At 52.6% G+C, this 16,532-nt stretch overlaps 1 protein-coding gene across 7 annotated transcripts in view; it reads right to left on the bottom strand.

Annotated features, from left to right (window-relative positions):
• Window positions 1-16,532, bottom strand: part of PPFIA4 (PTPRF interacting protein alpha 4) — a 69,208-nt gene that overhangs the window by 20,547 nt on the left and 32,129 nt on the right. For 6 of the 7 annotated variants that reach the window (XR_006356238.1, XR_006356241.1, XR_006356239.1 and 3 more), the window contains 14 exons: window positions 14,263-14,346; window positions 13,268-13,399; window positions 12,936-12,998; window positions 11,451-11,542; window positions 10,089-10,209; window positions 8,424-8,632; window positions 7,274-7,514; window positions 6,449-6,484; window positions 5,730-5,863; window positions 5,182-5,348; window positions 3,802-3,895; window positions 3,274-3,355; window positions 2,293-2,493; window positions 741-803 (listed from right to left, as the gene is read on the bottom strand). Coding sequence is in view for 2 of the 7 variants with exons in the window: in XM_044000205.1 (XP_043856140.1) it covers window positions 741-803; window positions 2,293-2,493; window positions 3,274-3,355; window positions 3,802-3,895; window positions 5,182-5,348; window positions 5,730-5,863; window positions 6,449-6,484; window positions 7,274-7,514; window positions 8,424-8,632; window positions 10,089-10,209; window positions 11,451-11,542; window positions 12,936-12,998; window positions 13,268-13,399; window positions 14,263-14,346 (1,719 nt within the window). In the remaining 5 variants the exon portion in view is untranslated. The remainder of the gene's footprint in view (window positions 1-740; window positions 804-2,292; window positions 2,494-3,273; window positions 3,356-3,801; window positions 3,896-5,181; window positions 5,349-5,729; window positions 5,864-6,448; window positions 6,485-7,273; window positions 7,515-8,423; window positions 8,633-10,088; window positions 10,210-11,450; window positions 11,543-12,935; window positions 12,999-13,267; window positions 13,400-14,262; window positions 14,347-16,532) is intronic. The other variant, XR_006356242.1, reaches the window with a different exon arrangement.

Below are 16,532 nucleotides of genomic sequence, written 5' to 3'. Positions count from 1 at the left end.
AAGCAAGAAATTGGGTGGGTGTATTTGTCTAGAAAAGTTGTATGTGTGTATCTCTGTCTGTCACATGCATGCAATCACACAGAAACACTACACACGCACACTCACACACACACACACACACACACCCTTGTGCTAGGGTTTGTCCTGAAAAGTGACAGTAAGAATGTTTTGTTTCGTTTTGTTTTCAGGGCAATGAGGGTTAAGTTACTTGCCCAGGGTCACACAGCTAGTAAGTGTCAAGTGTCTGAGGCCAGATTTGAATTTAGGTCCTCCTGAATCCAGGGCTAGTGCTTTGTCCACTGCACCACCTAGCTGCCCCTGTGACAGTAAGAAGACAGTAAAGATGCCCCCAGACCCTCTCTTTGTCATGGCCTTGCTCATGGTCTATGATCCAATGTGAGGAGCTGCGCCAGTGGTCGAGGGGCCCCTTTGGCCTCAGAGCCCAGAAGAGCCTGAGGTGAGCCCTTTCCTATCTCCACTCCAGGCCTAGCTTGACATGGGTCTCTCTTTTGGGACACATGCAGTCCAGGATAGCATTCATGAGCTCTCCCTATAAGGGCACTGATGGAGAAGAGAGTCCTAGCCCTCATTGCACTCCTCTCTACTTCAAAGACAGAAGGGTTTTCAGGTTCTGCCAGACCTAAGCTTTACCAGCTTCAGTGCCCTTTGAGCCCCTAGATCCCTAGAAACTACCTCCCTGGCTCTAACTCCTAAGCTATAAGGTGCAGGGGTAAACTCACTGTTTTTGTGGATGTTGCCAGCGTCTCCATCTCCTCATGGGTGACCCAGACATTCCCAGAAGACTGAAAATAGTGGAAGGAAAATAGTTGGGAAGGAAAAGGGAACCAGAGTCAGACAATTAGGCCCCAGGAAGCAGAGCCTAAAGCACAGAGAAGCCAATGCTGCCTCTCTTCACCCTGCACCCCGTGCTGCCCTGTCAAGAGGCCGTCCGGAACCAACCAGCCCAAACCACAAATTTCCAGGCCTCCTGGACATTGGACACTGAAAGAGAAAAACACTTGGATTTTTCAAAATGCTCAGTATAAACTCTTATTCACTGCAGAGCATCAGAGGGGAAAAAGAGAGACCAATGCCTAGCTTGAGCTTCCCTTGAGGGAGGGCACAGTGATTCCCCCAAAGGATTCCCAGATGTGGGCCAGAATGCTTACAGGTTTTGTCTCCTCAAACAGAAAAGCAAAACAGAAGCCAGAGTCTTGTACAAGGACCAACGAAGGTGGGAAAAGAGAACTACAGCAAAAAGAGCTTTGCTAGGCAGATTTCAGAAAAACCTGGAAAGACTTACATGAACTGATGCTGAGTGAGATAAGCAGAACCAGGAGAATATTGTACACGATATCAACAACATTGTGTGATAATAAATTGTGATAGACTCAACTCTTCTATGATTCAAGATAATTCCAAAAGATTCATAATGGAAAATGCTCTCCGCATCCAGAAAAAAGAACTGTGGAATCTGGATGCAGATTGAACCATACTGTTTCTACTTTTTTTTTTTGAGGTTTTTCCCTTTTGTTCTGATTCTTCTTTCACAGCATGACTAATGCAAAAATACATTTAATGGGACTGTACATATATAACCTATAAAAGATTGCTTGCTGTCTTGGGGAAGAAGGAGGGAAGGGAGGGAAGAAAAATTTGGAACTGATAATCTTATAAAAACAAATGTTGAAAACTATCTCTACATGTAACTAGAAAATAATAAAATACTTTTATGATAAGGAAAAAAAAAGAGATTTGCTAATGGTCAGACCACCCCACACGCTTGAGCTCTAAGAAAAGTCTCCATTTTCCTCCCTTTCCTCAAAAGCCTGAATCACCCAAGGGTAACCATCCAGTTTCCTAGCAAACGCCCCTGAGGGCATGGACTTTTCTTGGACCACAGAGATGAAATAAATCCTTTCCTTTGTTCCTTCTCCCTTCCCCATCCTAGACTAATCTAAACCATGCCATCTGTAAAAAAAAAGACCCTGAGATCCTAGATTTAGGGCTAGAAGAAACCTCAAAGGTCCTCTAGTCCAAAAACTTCATTTTTACAGATGAGGAAACTGAGGCCCTGAGTGGCCGTGACTTGCTCAAGGTCATAGGCTGCAAGGGGCACCAAGGAGACCAGTTCAACGTACTATCCAAGGAAGCCAAAATAAGGCAAGCAAGGCCCGTGAGAGATTCCAGCCTGGCAGGATCTTGCTGGTGCCAAAGCCAGTGACAAAGACCAGGAACAGCCTTGGAAGAACCACCCTACAAGCCCCTGGGGTGGCAGGGATGCCCGCTCACCGTCCTGGAGGTGGGTGGGGCTGAAGGACTGGTCAGCGACACCATCTCCTGGATGGCCAGCCGGAGCTTGAGCCGGTGCAGGGCGTTGCTGATGCCAATCTCCCGCTGGATCTCCGTGTCTGAGAGAGCTGACATGATGGCGCCACTCTTGACGTTGGCTCGGCAGGCGGCCACGTACCAGGCTGGCATGCCCACCCACAGCTGCCAACAGAAAAGAGGGTGGATGGGTCAACTCCCAGGCACTCCATTTTCCTTCCTTTCCCCAAAACCACGAATCACCACGAGGGACCTAACCATCAGGCTTCCTGTCTTCCTCTCCCCCACCATGTGAACAGAGGCAACCTGGAGGTCAGGGAGTCTGAGAGCAAGAAGGGTCCCTGGAACCCATTTAGTCCGAATCTTCTCTCCCCAGTATTCGACGTGAGCAACAGGAGCCCCAGTGACACTAAGTGAGTGGACTGTGCTCATACACCTAGTCAGTCCTTGTAGGAAAGGCCCGACCAGGGATCACAGCTGCTGCTGAGAATCGAAAAGATCCAGAGCAATGGGCTTGGGACTGTCGGGGAAGAGCAGACTTACCCCCAAATGGGCGGGTTGAAAGGAAATTGAACGTCATTAGCAACACCAATTTGGTGCTTCAAAATAAATTGGAGGCGGAGCAGCTAGGTGGCGCAGTGGATAGAGCACCGGCCCTGGAGTCAGGAGTACCTGAGTTCAAATCTGGCCTCAGACACTTAACACTTACTAGCTGTGTGACCCTGGGCAAGTCACTTAACCCCAATTGCCTCACTAAAAAAACAAAACAAAACAAAACAAAAAATAAATAAATAAAATAACTTGGAGGAACAGGGTGCCCAGTATAGCCAAGAACTGTGCCAACCATACAGACTCCAGGGGCCATCACACCCCTAATCTCTCCTCCCCCAGTAGGGACACCCTTGCCAGCCATAGCCCAGTGTCTGGCCAGCTGCCCTGCCTTACCTCCAGCCATGAGACCACAGTGGGGCCGTCCCAGTGGGCAAAAGGCATTCCCTTCCGGCGCGCATCCTCGAGAAGCTGGTGTCTGCCAGGAAGAAGGCCAAGCAGACTCAGAGGGGATCCAGCCTGGCCTCTTTTGTGCCCACCACCCACTGACCCTGGGGGCTCCTGAAACATAAGTTCTCCCCAGGCCCGAGCCCAGAAACAACTACATTAGCCCCCTAAATGCCAACTCCTCCCTGTTCAGAATGAACGAGTGGGAATAGAGAACAGGGCCTCATTCCCAAAAGGTTCTGGAACCGACATGCTGAGCACTTCATAATAAAACAAAGGCATGTCTCTGGACCCTTCTTTCTACAGCTTGCCCTGAATCCCTGCCTCTCCCCTACATCAGTCCCTGATTTGTAATTCAGGGCTGCCCTGGAAAAAGGTATCATTGTGCTCAACCCCACTAGCCTCAGTGGGGTTGGGGTGGCACTTGGGAGTGGCTGGCATTGGAGAGGAGGAGCTGCCCCACACCCCAAACCTTACTTCTTTCTCAAGCGCCGGTCCTTCTCGGCCTGGGTTCCCAGCTTGGCGGGCACCAGGGGCTCCTGCAGATTGAGCTCAGACTCTGACAGTATGACTAGAAGGGAAGTAATGAGAGTGAGTGTCAGTGTCCCACCTCCCTGGAGCCCACACAAACACACTCCTGACTTCTCTTACCCAGGGTAGAATCTGTCCTTCAGTCAATAAATCCAACATTTATTAAGTGCCTACTGTTATACAGAGCCCTGAACATATCTAATCTAGGAGAAGAAAGAAGCCCCAGCCCTTCTCACAAGGTAGGAGAGATGGGAGTGAATAAAATCCACCATCAGACGCTGGTAGTGAGAGGCACAAGCTATTAACGGAGCTTACAAACACCTCCCTTTATTCATGGGATGTCTCCTTGCCTCCTTCCAGGGATGCTCACTGGCATAAGATAAAGATCCATCTGGGCTCCGCTCATTCACTGAATAACACGTTTCCTCCATTCCTGGATCGGTCCCAGAGCCAATCCATGGTCAAGCCATTGAAAGAGGCGACATCTTATAAAGGATGATCTCCATAATCCACACCAATGGATGAAGGACAGTGAAATGGATAATACAAAATGGTAAGTAAGGCAATCCCATTGTATTCCATCTGCTTTGGGAATATGGTGTTGTCCTTAGAGACAAGTCCAGGTGTGGGCAACATTGGGGAAATCCCTATCATTAAACATAAACTAGCAGTTATACTGGGGAGACAGGACTCTGGGGAAAAGCTAACAAGCTATTTGGCTTCTAGAAACCCTTCCCCTTGACCCACAGCTTCCTGCTTCCCCCTGGCATGCTGGGGGATGGCTAACTCTACATCTGGGACTTATGCAAAGAACTAAGCTGAGCCCAGCCCCAGATCTAGAGTTAGCCCTTCCTGGGGTGGGGGAGTGCGGGGGCGGGGGCATGACAATTGGGTGTTCTAGCTTAAAAGTTCTTCCCTTCCAGCTCCTGCAGGGTTGCAGGCTGAGCTCAGGAGCCAAAATATACAGAGCGGGCACTAATGCCACAGCCAATCGCTGGACATACCATAGGTACTTAATAAATCCTCACTGAAGTGAATTCCAAAAAGGCATCAAGCATCACAGTGGGTAGTGCCAACAACTTGAGACCAATATATGAGGGGGATAAACTGTAATCAGATACTATCCTCTGTCTGTCTGTCTCTGTCTCCCCCTTCCTCCTTCCCTCCCTCCCTCTCTCCCCTAGTTCTCTCTAGTAGTCCCAAGCATTCTGGTGTTTCCCAAGAACTAGGCTGAGAGGGCTTAACCACCTCTCCTCGCTCCCAGTCCCCCATGCCTTATCCCACTCCCAGAGCCCATCCAAAACTCTCCTAAGGCAGGTCAGAGACCGTGGCCCGTGGCTCCTTCTCGGCTCAGCTGGATCAGTCTGCCCTTCTCTTTCTTCCCAAAGAGTCGACCAATGGATGACTTGATGCCCTTGCGTTTGGTGCCCTTGTGCAGGGAGTCCTGGCTGCTGTTGCTGCTGCTGGGGTTACTGCCTTGGTCGTCCAAAGAACTGAAGGACAGGAGCCAAGAGGGGGAGAGGAGCTGAGGAAACTGGCCCATTTGGAGCAGGGGAGATGAAGGTTAGACCTCCAAAAGACCTTCAAAAAGGGGCCTGGAGCAGGAGAGCAGGGGAGGTGTGGGGCCATCTCCTTCTTTGGAGACATTCAAGCAGAGGCTCGGAGTTAGCTCTGTGTGCCCAGGATAGGCGAGATGCCAGCCTGTCTGTGGGCAGGGCATGGGTGAGGTCCCCTACTAGAGTGTAAACTCTATGAGGACAGGGACTTGGCCTGGCACAGGGCCCTGCACGTAGAAGGTGCGCAGTAAAGATCTGCTGACAGATTGATGGGGGGAGGGGGAAGGGGAAAAACAGAGGCCCCCCCACCCCACTTACCTTTTGCCTTCATCCTGGCTCAGGGCCGGATGGCCAAGCTTCTCTAACCGCAAAGTCCTGGGTGAGGAAGGAGGAGAAGTCTCACATTTTATGGTGGTTTTATCTTCTCGGTTCTCTTCCCGAGCCACTGGTGACTGAACAGACAGTGAAACCATGAGGGGAACGGGGCAGAGATGTTGGTGCCTGCCAACCAGTCAGTGCCCATCCACTGACCCGAACGGGTAGCTCCTCCAAGAAGGCAGAGCCTGGAGGGCCCACTGTTGGGCATGAGGGGAGAACTCCCCTGGGGGCTCAGGGAACTGGACCATCATGAAGCCAGGAAGTGGGAGAGGTCAAGAGAGGGGAGTAGCCATTTCTTTTTTTTTTCTTTTTTTCTTTTTTTTCTTTTTTTTTTTTTGCAGGGCAATGAGGGTTAAGTGATTTGCCCAGGGTCACACAGCTACTAAGTGTCAAGTGTCTGAGGCCAGATTTGAATTTAGGTCCAGGGCCAGTGCTTTATCCACTGCGCCACCTAGCTGCTCTGAGTACCCATTTCTTGATAGCCACCTGGGCACAAGCAGTTTTATGGAGTCAGGAAAAGACTCAGGGCAGACTCACACAACCTGCGCTGGCTACCCAGACCATTCCCTCTATCTGGGGTTGGGGAATGAGGTGAGGCAGGGTATCCCGGGAATCTGAGAGGGAACCCCTTGGCACCCTGGGCACTCATGAGCACTCACCATCAACTTCCTCCTGTGCTTCCTCAAGTCACTCGGCTGTAAGAGAAAGAGAAGAAAAGTGGGACATACAAATTCCTCGCCAGGTGCCCCAAAGCTGGCGGTCAGGCCCATGCATGAGAGAGGACAACAGGGTGAGGCAGCACAGCCTAGTGGGAAGAGACTAGAGTGGGTGTCGGAAGAGCTGGGCTTGAAGTCTAGCTCTGCCGACTTCCACTATGCAGGACCTTAGAAGGCAAGTCACTTAGCCTCTCCAGAGCTCCCTGTGGAAAGCAGAGGTTGGATCAGATGATAGTCAAGGGTCTTTCCAAAAGCCTATGATTCTATAATCCCCATAGGTAAACTTCCCTTAGGATGTTGGGGTGCCCAGGAAGAGCCTGGCATTTAACGGTCTTCCCCAGTAGATGCAGATCCTTGGTCTGAAGGTGGGAAGACCAAGCGAGAGGGGATCTGATGCAGACACTGACAGCAGAGAGAACTCTCCCTGCAATAGCAGGAAGGTGCTAGGCCCAGACATAGTAACTGCTCTTGGGGGCAATGGACTTTTCCAGGGCAAAGGACTGGGGAGACTGGCTAATTCTCTCCATCCCCAGCAATAGGTAGCACAGGACCATGCCCATGGCCAAGAACCCCAAGTCAGCAGCCAGACCTGTGAGGATCGGCTAACTGGGTAGAAAGTAGCCTAATCCCAGGAAATAAGACTCTCCCTGCCAAAGGCAACCTCAGCCCCCAGACCCCCTAGACTCCCTCAACCAGTTCCAAAAGCAGAGACTCGTGACATCCCGGGCTCCTAGGAAGACTCCAGGAGACCCAGGAAGCAGGTCTCACCAAGGTCATGACACCCATTCGGTCCAGGTCCTGGGCGGCACTGCGGGAGGTGAGTTTGGGTGTGGAGCGGCCACTGAGGGGTGGAGAAGCACTGGCCAGAGACAGGGCAGTCAGCGAGGTGGGGATTGAGCTGCGTTTGCGCAGCTGGGTGAGGTTCAGCGCTTCCATGCTGCCACTGGTTACCCGTGTCTCGATCTCTTCCGCTCGTAGCTCCGTTGACTCCTTCTCTTCCTGGATCATCCTGGCAGGTAAGGAAACCAGACTCAGCCATTAGGATCTCCAGCCCAAAGGGACTGAGGGTCTACACAGGGGACCCTCGGACATCTGCACAGTGGCCGGAGGAAAGCGGCCAAGCCAACCCCCTTCACATTGTAAAAAGTCACCGAACACTCTCCAGCCTCAGCAGCGCCTGGCAGGGAAGGAGCGTTCCCAGATTGCTGGTCAGAGGCCTCTCCTCCCTCCCCCCAACTCCAGGACTGCCGGCTTCACAGAAGCAGCCCCCAGAAAGGCGTACAGCAGGAAGGTGTGACGGCTGGGCTGGGCTGGGCCCAGAGGCCTGGCAGCTCTCGTCCTAACTCACAGGGCAGCCTGAGACAAGCTGCCCCATGACTCTCAGCCTCAGTTTCCTCATTCAGACCAAGTTAAATGGCTCTTGGATCCCTTCCCACTTTAGATCCATGATCTCACAGGCTTTGGCATTGCCAGCAACCAGTGCCAGGGGTCATGACAAACCTCCTGGCTAATGGTTTCTCTGCAACGCCTCCTTAGTGGCCCATGGAAGGAGCAGAGGAGTCTGGGAGCCGTCCAGGAGCGGCAAAGGTGGGCCCCGGAACTCTTTCCTCTTCCTCAATTCCTCCACCCTCTTTGAAAATCAGTCTGGCCAGAGCGGCCCAGTGGGGTACTAGGAATCCAAATGAAGGTGTCTGGGGCTCCCAGCTAAGATGAACACCAGCTCTGCACCAAGACGGAGCCTTGCCTACCCAGGTTACAGAAGGGAGTTCTGCAGCTGACTCCAGGTCTCCATCCCCAGAGTCCATGCAATTATATACTGGACATAATTCACATTACTCCCAACCCTCGAGTCCAGAAGAGTCCCCCACCTCAGCCCCCCATCAGTGCCCCCGGCCCCTAATCAGGCCTCGCCTCAAACCTGATCTCCTCATTGATGGCATCCAGCTGTTCCTGAAGCATCGCGGCCAACGTCTGAGCATCTGAGGGGCCGCTGGGAGAGGTGACACCCACAGAGCCTGTCGGCCCTTCGGGCACCTCCTCGTCCACATCGGAGATCTCGGGATCGCTGTCAAAGGCGGGGACGGCCGTGGAAGCCAGCAGCCCGGGGAGTGCCGAGGGTTCCCAGTCCTTCACAGGGTTTGGGGAGTGGAAGAAGGAAGGAGGGACCATTAGACACCCATGGGGGGGGGGGAGTGCAGAATCCCCTGCAGGCCCTTGCCCCTGCTCCTCATCCTCTACCCCCACCACATGCATGCATATACACACACAGACACACGTGCGTACACACACACACACACACACACACACACACACACAACCCTGCTGGCCTCATTTGCCCAAAGCTGTTACACTGAATCCATAGATGGACCCTAGAAGGCTTTGGGTTCAGCCCCTGCCTCCAGTAGTACTGTGTTTAGCTCATTGGGGTGGGTGCAGCAGCGCCGCTGGTGGGGACGGCACCCTGCGGGTCACTTTGGGCTGGGAGTCCCCTATTCCCTTCGATGACTCTTTCCCAGACATCCAAACCAGAGGAGAGGTGGATGTGGAAAAGGAAGCAACTTGGGGGCAGCTCGATGGCGCAGTGGATAGAGCACCAGCCCTGGAGTCAGGAGGACCTGAGTTCAAATCCGACCTCAGACACTTAACACTTACTAGCTGTGAGACCCTGGGCAAGTCACTTAACCCCCATTGCCTCACTAAAAAAAAAAAAAAGTCTCCTCCTTGGGGCAGCTAGGTGGCGTAGTAGATAGAGCACCTTGGAGTCAGGAGGACCTGAGTTCAAATCCGGCCTCAGACACTTAACACTTACTAGCTGTGAGACCCTGGGCAAGTCACTTAACCCCAATTGCCTCACTTAAAAAAAAAAAAAAAAGGAAGTAACTTGGGAGGGAAGAAGAAAGAGGCAAGAGGCAAAGGGCCATGGTCCCAAGCCGGCCCTGGAGCGGAGAGGAGCTGCTGGCCTGTGAGGCTCCAAGGTTCTCTCGGCCGGCACTCGCAGCCTTTGCTTGGTGTGAGCCCTGTGAGGTGGAGGGGAGGGGAAGGAGCAGTCCTTAGGGGAGGCAATGGAAACCGCAGGGAGCACGCTGCAGGGAACAGAGACCTGGGCTCCCAGGGACTTCCCAGCAGACTCAGGATGCCACTTCCAGGGCCTCTCAGCTCCTCGGCTTTCCTCTTTCCCCTGTGAACGTCAGCCTCTTTCTGGATATCCCTGCCAAACGCCTTCCTTACCCATTACCATGGACATGCATGTGTACACACACATACAAGATACACACAAATCCTCAAACATACATGCACATACACATACCCCCTCTGACTGGCCACCTGCCAGTCCTACCCCCCTCCTCCCCACCTCAGGGACGAGGGAGGCAAGGGAGGGGGGGGCCGTCCAGGGGGCCCCACAGCTGTTACCACTGACAGACGGCCTTGAGCCCCCCGCTGCTGCAGCTGTCAGTGGTTGAGGGGAGGGCTGAGGGGTGAGGATTTGCACCACACGCCAGCCGCCAGCGTAACTGGAGCCAGGCACGCGGCGGGTTGGACCCCAAAGGCCCCGAGGGAGCTTCCCCCCTCCTCTGCTCCTTACCTTGGTGGGCTCCTCTCGAAGGGCAGAAAACCTGCGGTGAAGGCTGGGGGTAGGACCAGGGGGAGCGTGGGCTCCGGCACTCATAGAGAACCGAAGGTCCACAGCACTGCCCATGTGGGACCTGAGGAAAAAGGGGAGAACATGCCTTGAGCACCGGCACCCCCGGCTGTCATGCCTTGTGGACCAGACAGAACCATCAGAGAAGATCCACTCTGACCTCCCCACCCTGGGCAGCCTACCCGGAGCTGGATTAGCACCTGGGCCCACAGCAAACCCGGAGGCTTCAAGCCCAGAGAGCACAACAGAAGGGCGGGCTAAGGATGCTTCTCTGGCCCAGAAACATCCTCTGGTGTCCCTACTAACTCCTCAGCAGCCCTCCCAAGCTGCTCAGGGCCCCGAGGGGGATGCAGCCTCGGAGGTGGCAGGGACCACTATTAAACCACCCAGAGTGCTTAGGGGAGGTGGGAGATTCCAGTTTCTCTTTCCCCACAGTCCCCCCGCCCCAGGCCCAGAGGTTTGGGGCACAGGCCAGAGGACACCAAAGACAGAACAAAGAAAAAGTGGCAAAGCATCGTGCCCTGGGGCACGCTGCTCTTCCCACCCACTCCCCAAAGAAGGAAAATAAGAACCAGTGTTTGGGATGGTGGGGAGGGGGGTGAGGAACAAGAGCTCTGCAGGGCCGAGAGGCAAGAGGCTGAGCCATCGGCTCCTTTATTTGTACCATTGACCGCTCAACCTCCTTCAGGAGAATCTGGGGCTCAGTCGCTTCTCCCCTCTGGGGTCCAGTTTCCTCATCTATAAAATGAGGAGGTTTGACTAAGGTCTCTTCCACACTAGGTCTGTAGGGCTACTGCTGCTCTCTCTGACCCCAGGAATCCAGGGCTTTCAAAGCAGAGCATGGATGTGCCCCCCCACTCCCCAAAAGACAGAATGAACTGACCGACCAGGCAGAAGGGCCAGACCCTGGTGCCAACTCTGCCCTGATGTGCTGTGGGGGAGAAGAACATTGGCCTAGGAGTCAGAAGACCTGGGTTTCAAGCCCCAATCCAGACACATTTCTACCTGTGTGACCTTGGGCAAGTCACTTGCCTAAGCCTTGCTTTCCTCAGCTGTGACAAAGGGATAACCCCACTCCAGGGCTGGAGGGAGGAGATGGTATTCTCTGGACCATCCAGGGCTGTTTAAATGCCCCCTTTCTCTCTCAACCTCTCTGGGAGCCTTGGTGACTTTATGTTGGGTCAGCTGAGGCTCTGGCTGCTTTTCTAGGGCAGAGGTTTTGGAAGGGGATCATCCCCGGAACCATAAGATGGAAGTGTCTCTAGGGACCCCTCCAAGTGCACCCAGACACCTCAACTCTAGTACCTGGAATGGACGCCATCCGCAGATGGCCCCCCTCGACCCTTCAGCTGGTCCACCTCCAGGCGCAGCTTCTCAATCTCTTCTGAAAGGCGGCCCTGTGCCAGGCCAACCCAAGGAGGGAGGGGTCACAGAGGGGACGGTGGGGGGTGGGTTGGGACAAAGAGAGGGCAGCAGAGAGGGGAGAGCGGAGGTCAGGGAAGGGTAAAGAAGAACTCAGCACAGGCCACACCCCAGAAGCCCCCATCTAGGCCCACTCCTGACACCGTATGATTAAAGGAGGAACCAGAGCATCTATCAAGGGTCCCAGCAAAGGGATGAGCCAAGAATATTAAGGCTAAGAGAGGGATCTGGTTAAAGAGGGAGGCTAGCAGCTAACAGAAAACTGCCCAGCACACGTGCTCTCCGTCACACATAGAGGAAACAGGGCTGGCCCAAGGGCTTGGGGAATGAGGTGGCATCTGTCAGGAATTCAGCCTGAGAGACTATTCCTCCGGTAAGGGCACAAGCCCCATGGCCCTGCTTACAGTGATTCACCGTGCCCTCCACAACCAGTGCCACACACTGTCTAGGAGCTGGGAGAGATACAGCTTAGATAAGAAACAGTCTCTGCCCTCAAAGAGCTTACAGTCTAGTCAAGAGGTGATGCACTTTAACCATCACTAGCCTACACAACATCAAAGAAGTACAAGTCCCGCGTGAGATCTGGAGGGGGAGGTCACTAATGATGACAACATGTTGCATAGTGGGATCTGCTAGGGATGGAGGCAGATCTCCAAAAGAATCCCTGAGAACACCTTTCAGGGGAGAGCCGGAGGAGCAGATCACAGCAACTGGACCCCAGCCAGTCACCCCTCCTGCTACTCTCTGCTGAATCTCCGCTGCCACACACTACCTATCGTCACTCACAGACACAGGAAATAGGGCTGGCTCGTGGGCAGAGAGTCGGCTCCACAATCTCCCTGTTTCAGAATCTCCAACAGACAGGGTCTGGCACAAGTGCCTTTGCCCTATAGGCATACCTGGCACTCACTGGTGTGAATATGATGAGATCAGATAATCCCTGCCAGCCGGTAATGCCTGCTGGGGTCCCAGCCCAGAAGAGTAGAGAGAATGCTGAATTTGGCCTCAAAAGATTTGGGGCCAAGCACCATCCCGGGGAGGTATGTGTGACCTGGAGTAAGCTTCCTTCCTCTCTGGGCTTCACCGTCCTCATCCATAAAACAAGGGGGCAGAGCAAGCGGATTTAAATGCTAGGATGCTGTACCCCTAAATAAGGACCCTGGAGAACATCTCTCAGGGGAATTTGGGGAAGAAGGCCAAATCAGTGGAATGCCGCCTGCCCGGCCCTCCTGAGTTGTCTGACTCTCCACTGTCTACTACCACCAAACTGGTCTCTCCCCCAGAAAAGCTTGCCAGCCCCCTGAGCCCTGGGCCACCTCCAGCGGCTCTGACAGGCCATTTTGGAAGGCGGTGATGGCTAGCAGGTACCTTGTGATGGTGCTGCTCCTCAATCTGCCTCTGGGAGCTCTCCAGCTCCTGGATGAGTGTGTTCTAGGGAAGAATGAGAACCCCAGGGTGCCAGGGATCAGGTGCTGGAAACCCGGCTCTCACACACCCCTCTCCCAAGCACGCATACACACACACTCGCATGTGCATATGCACACAGAGGCACACATGCACACACACACAGAGGCTCACACACACAGACTCCCACCCAGAGAAGAAAGTGTGGCCCTCAGGGTCCCATGCCCCCCTCCTTCCCTGCATGCACCTAGGTGACACTCCCCCCTTGCAGCTGCAGCCCCGGCCCTCAGACACACCTTCTCCTCCAGAGCAGCCATCCGTTCCTTAAGGTGCAGCTGAAGCCGTTCATTGGACTCACTCAGCAGCCGGTCTACGGTGTCTGAGAGACGCTTATTGTGGTCTTCATTCATCTTTTCCCGTTGGCGTACCTGCCAGGAGACAAGCCTCATGGCTCCCAGAAAGCCTGGGACAAGGAGCCTCAGCTTGGCTTCTTCCTCCCTCCCTCTGCTTCAGTCCCTTGCTGATGGTGTCATTCCTAGCACTCTGCTCCTGGGCTCTCCTCTTTGGTCTTATCTTACCCAGGCCCCTATTCCTGAAGCTCCCTTGTCGTGCTGCTCCTCTCTGTCTGTAGCCCAATAGAAAATTGTATTCTGGGGGCAGCTAGGTGGCACAGTGGATAAAGCACTGGCCCTGGATTCAGGAGTAACTGAGTTCAAATCCGGCCTCAGACACTTGACATTTACTAGCTGTGTGACCCTGGGCAAGTCACTTGATCCTCATTGCCCCTCAAGGAAAAGAAAAAAAAAAAAGAAAACTGTATTCCACTCCTAGCTCCCTGGCTCTGTTGGGTGACCTTTCTGCCAAAGGGCCAGGCATCCATTTAACTTCTCTCAGTGTCCTCGGTTTCCCTCCCCATTCTCCCCACTCCCACTTTCTAGCTCCCATTATAAAATAACCATTTTTGAGGGCAGGGATTGTACTAGTATCCCAAGCATTCAGCATAATTCCTGGCACATGGTCAGTGTTTCCCAAAGGCTTTATCTCTCTCTATAACAATGTCATGGCTCCAAGAACCACACCTTCTGCTCCAACATTTGGGGCACTCCCTCCATAGACAGCCATCCTTATCATCTGGCCACACCCTCTAAACACCCTCTGCTCCCTCCCACTCCCCATATGTACAGACCCAGACTCCAGGACCCTGAGGACCTCCCCACGCTGAAAGCCTGACTCTGCGATCCCATCTTCTCATCCCTCCTGAAGCCGCCCCTGCCCAAGTGGCTGCCCTCACCCTGGCCAGCTCCTGGTTCTTCTCTTCCAGCTGGGCCTCCAGCTGCCGAAGGTGCTCCTCAATGTTGCCGTGCCGCTCTTCAGCCTGGGGACGTCAAGGCTGTGCTTAACCAGCATGCTCCCTCCCTTCCACATCCCAAACCCGGTCTCGGCAGAGCTGGCCCCAGTTCTGTCACTCACTCCCTTTGTAGACCCCCACAGCTCTAGGCCTCACTTTGGCCATCAGTAAAATGACCCAGATGGACCAGATGACGTCTAAGTTCCCTTCACAATCTGAAGCTTTCAGTTTCTGGGCCCACACTCAGGCCAAGGCACCTAATTGAGGCCTTCCAGTCCCAATGTCATATTCTAATCCCACCCTGGGCTCTCTGGACAAGAATCTGAGACCTGCAGAAGAAGTCAAGAATGCACAAAGACAGGGGCAGCTAAGTGGCGCAGTGGATAGAGCACTGGCCCTGGATTCAGGAGGACCTGAGTTCAAATCCAGACACTTAACACTTACTAGCTGTGTGACCCTGGGCAAGTCATTTAACCCCAATCGCCTCACCAAACGGAAAAAAAAAAAAAAGAATGCACAAAGACACAGTTTTGGAAATGCCCTTGAAGAGGGGTCACCAAGGAGAAGATATTGAACCCAAGGGTTGGTACTCCCAGGTTCTAACCCAAAAATAGTAGAACAAACCAAGCTTCTACTTTGAGAGGCCCTCAGAGGAGGTGTAGGAAGAAAGGCACAGCTGACCTCCCCTGAGGATCAGGTGGATTTCCTAAGCTCCCTTTTATATTCATGCATTTGTCAGGCAGCTAGTGGCAGAGTGGATAAAGCACCAGCCCTGGATTCAGGAGGACCTGAATTCAAATGCAGCCTCAGACACTTGACACTTACTAGCTACGTGACCCTGGGCAAGTCACTTAACCCCAATTGCCTCACCAAAAAAACAAACAAAAAAAGGTGTCCTAAAAGTCTTGGTGCAATTTCAACCTCTAAGAGCTTTAAATCATTTTAAACCTGAGTAGCCCTTTTTTGGTATTCACAGTGATTAGACAGGTAAGACTGGAGATGTTGTCCCCTCTGAAGCTGTCTTCTCCTCTTGATTCTTTTCTCTAATGTGATGTTAACGTTGACCTTTGCTCTATACGTCGGATTGCACAAACATTTGAATCTGAAATGACTACTACTGTCTGTGCGTGGCTGCTTCCTATCATCTGTATAATGTCACTCAGCACTCACTAACCACTATATGAATGATATCCTAGCATGAGGCTGCACAAGACCACAACCTCTTCCATTTCTTGGCATTTATGTGGCCCCCATGGAGACCACTGCCTATCAATGTATATGTCAATGTCAGCTAGAGGATGTTGTCAGGTTCTTTATAGAATTTCTCTATTCCTTCATTTTTTGCAACAGATGTTGGCACATAAGCCACAATTGTCTTTGTGGCATCTTGTATGCTGGTCCTCACCATGCCCAGTGGTGAGCCAGATGATCAAGCATCCTATGAAATGGTTCTTCTCATTACCTTTGAATACGTTATGACTCCAACTTTGCTGAATCCTTTATTTGTCTCTAGGGAGAACCAGTGAGCTGACCTTCCACTTAGCTTGTGGCTTCTCCAGTTTCATGTAGATCAGTGGTTCTCAAAGTGTGATTCAGAACCCCCAAAGATCCCTGAAACCCTGGCATTTGTGAGGCCAAAACTGTTTTCATAATGATGCTAAGGTGTTTTAATTTCCAATACAGAATGTATCAATAGGTAAAGCCCTCATAAACAAAAGCTCTTTAGGGTCCTCGATAGCAAGTGAGAGTATAAAGGGGTCCTGAGACCAAAAAAGAGTAAGAACCACTGGACTGTTGAGTGCGAATGTCAGTGTAGGTGTGGTTCAGCTCCTAGAGCAGTAATGAATTACCACACGGGTATGGACCAAAGATCACACACTATGAGCATCACCAGGAAAACCGATGCCTCTAGATGGCCTGAGAACTATATGCTTTTGGGGTTTTTTTTTGGTTTTGGGTTTTTGTGAGGCAATTGGGGTTAAGTGACTTGCCCAGGGTCACACAGCTAGTAAGTGTCAAGTGTCTGAGGCCAGATTTGAACTCAGGTCCTCCTGAATCCAAGGCCAGTGCTTTATCCACTGTGCCACCTAGCTGCCCCGAACTATATGCTTTTTAGCACCCTCTGGTCCCTTGTCATTCCTATACAGTCACTGCAGAAATGGGAGTCAGTCACACAGGACTGAGGCATCTCTGGTTCTGCCAGTTTCACAGAA

This window comes from Dromiciops gliroides, chromosome 4, assembly GCF_019393635.1.
Source record: "Dromiciops gliroides isolate mDroGli1 chromosome 4, mDroGli1.pri, whole genome shotgun sequence".
NCBI lineage: Eukaryota > Metazoa > Chordata > Mammalia > Microbiotheria > Microbiotheriidae > Dromiciops > Dromiciops gliroides.
This window is presented reverse-complemented; position numbering and strand designations above follow the sequence as displayed.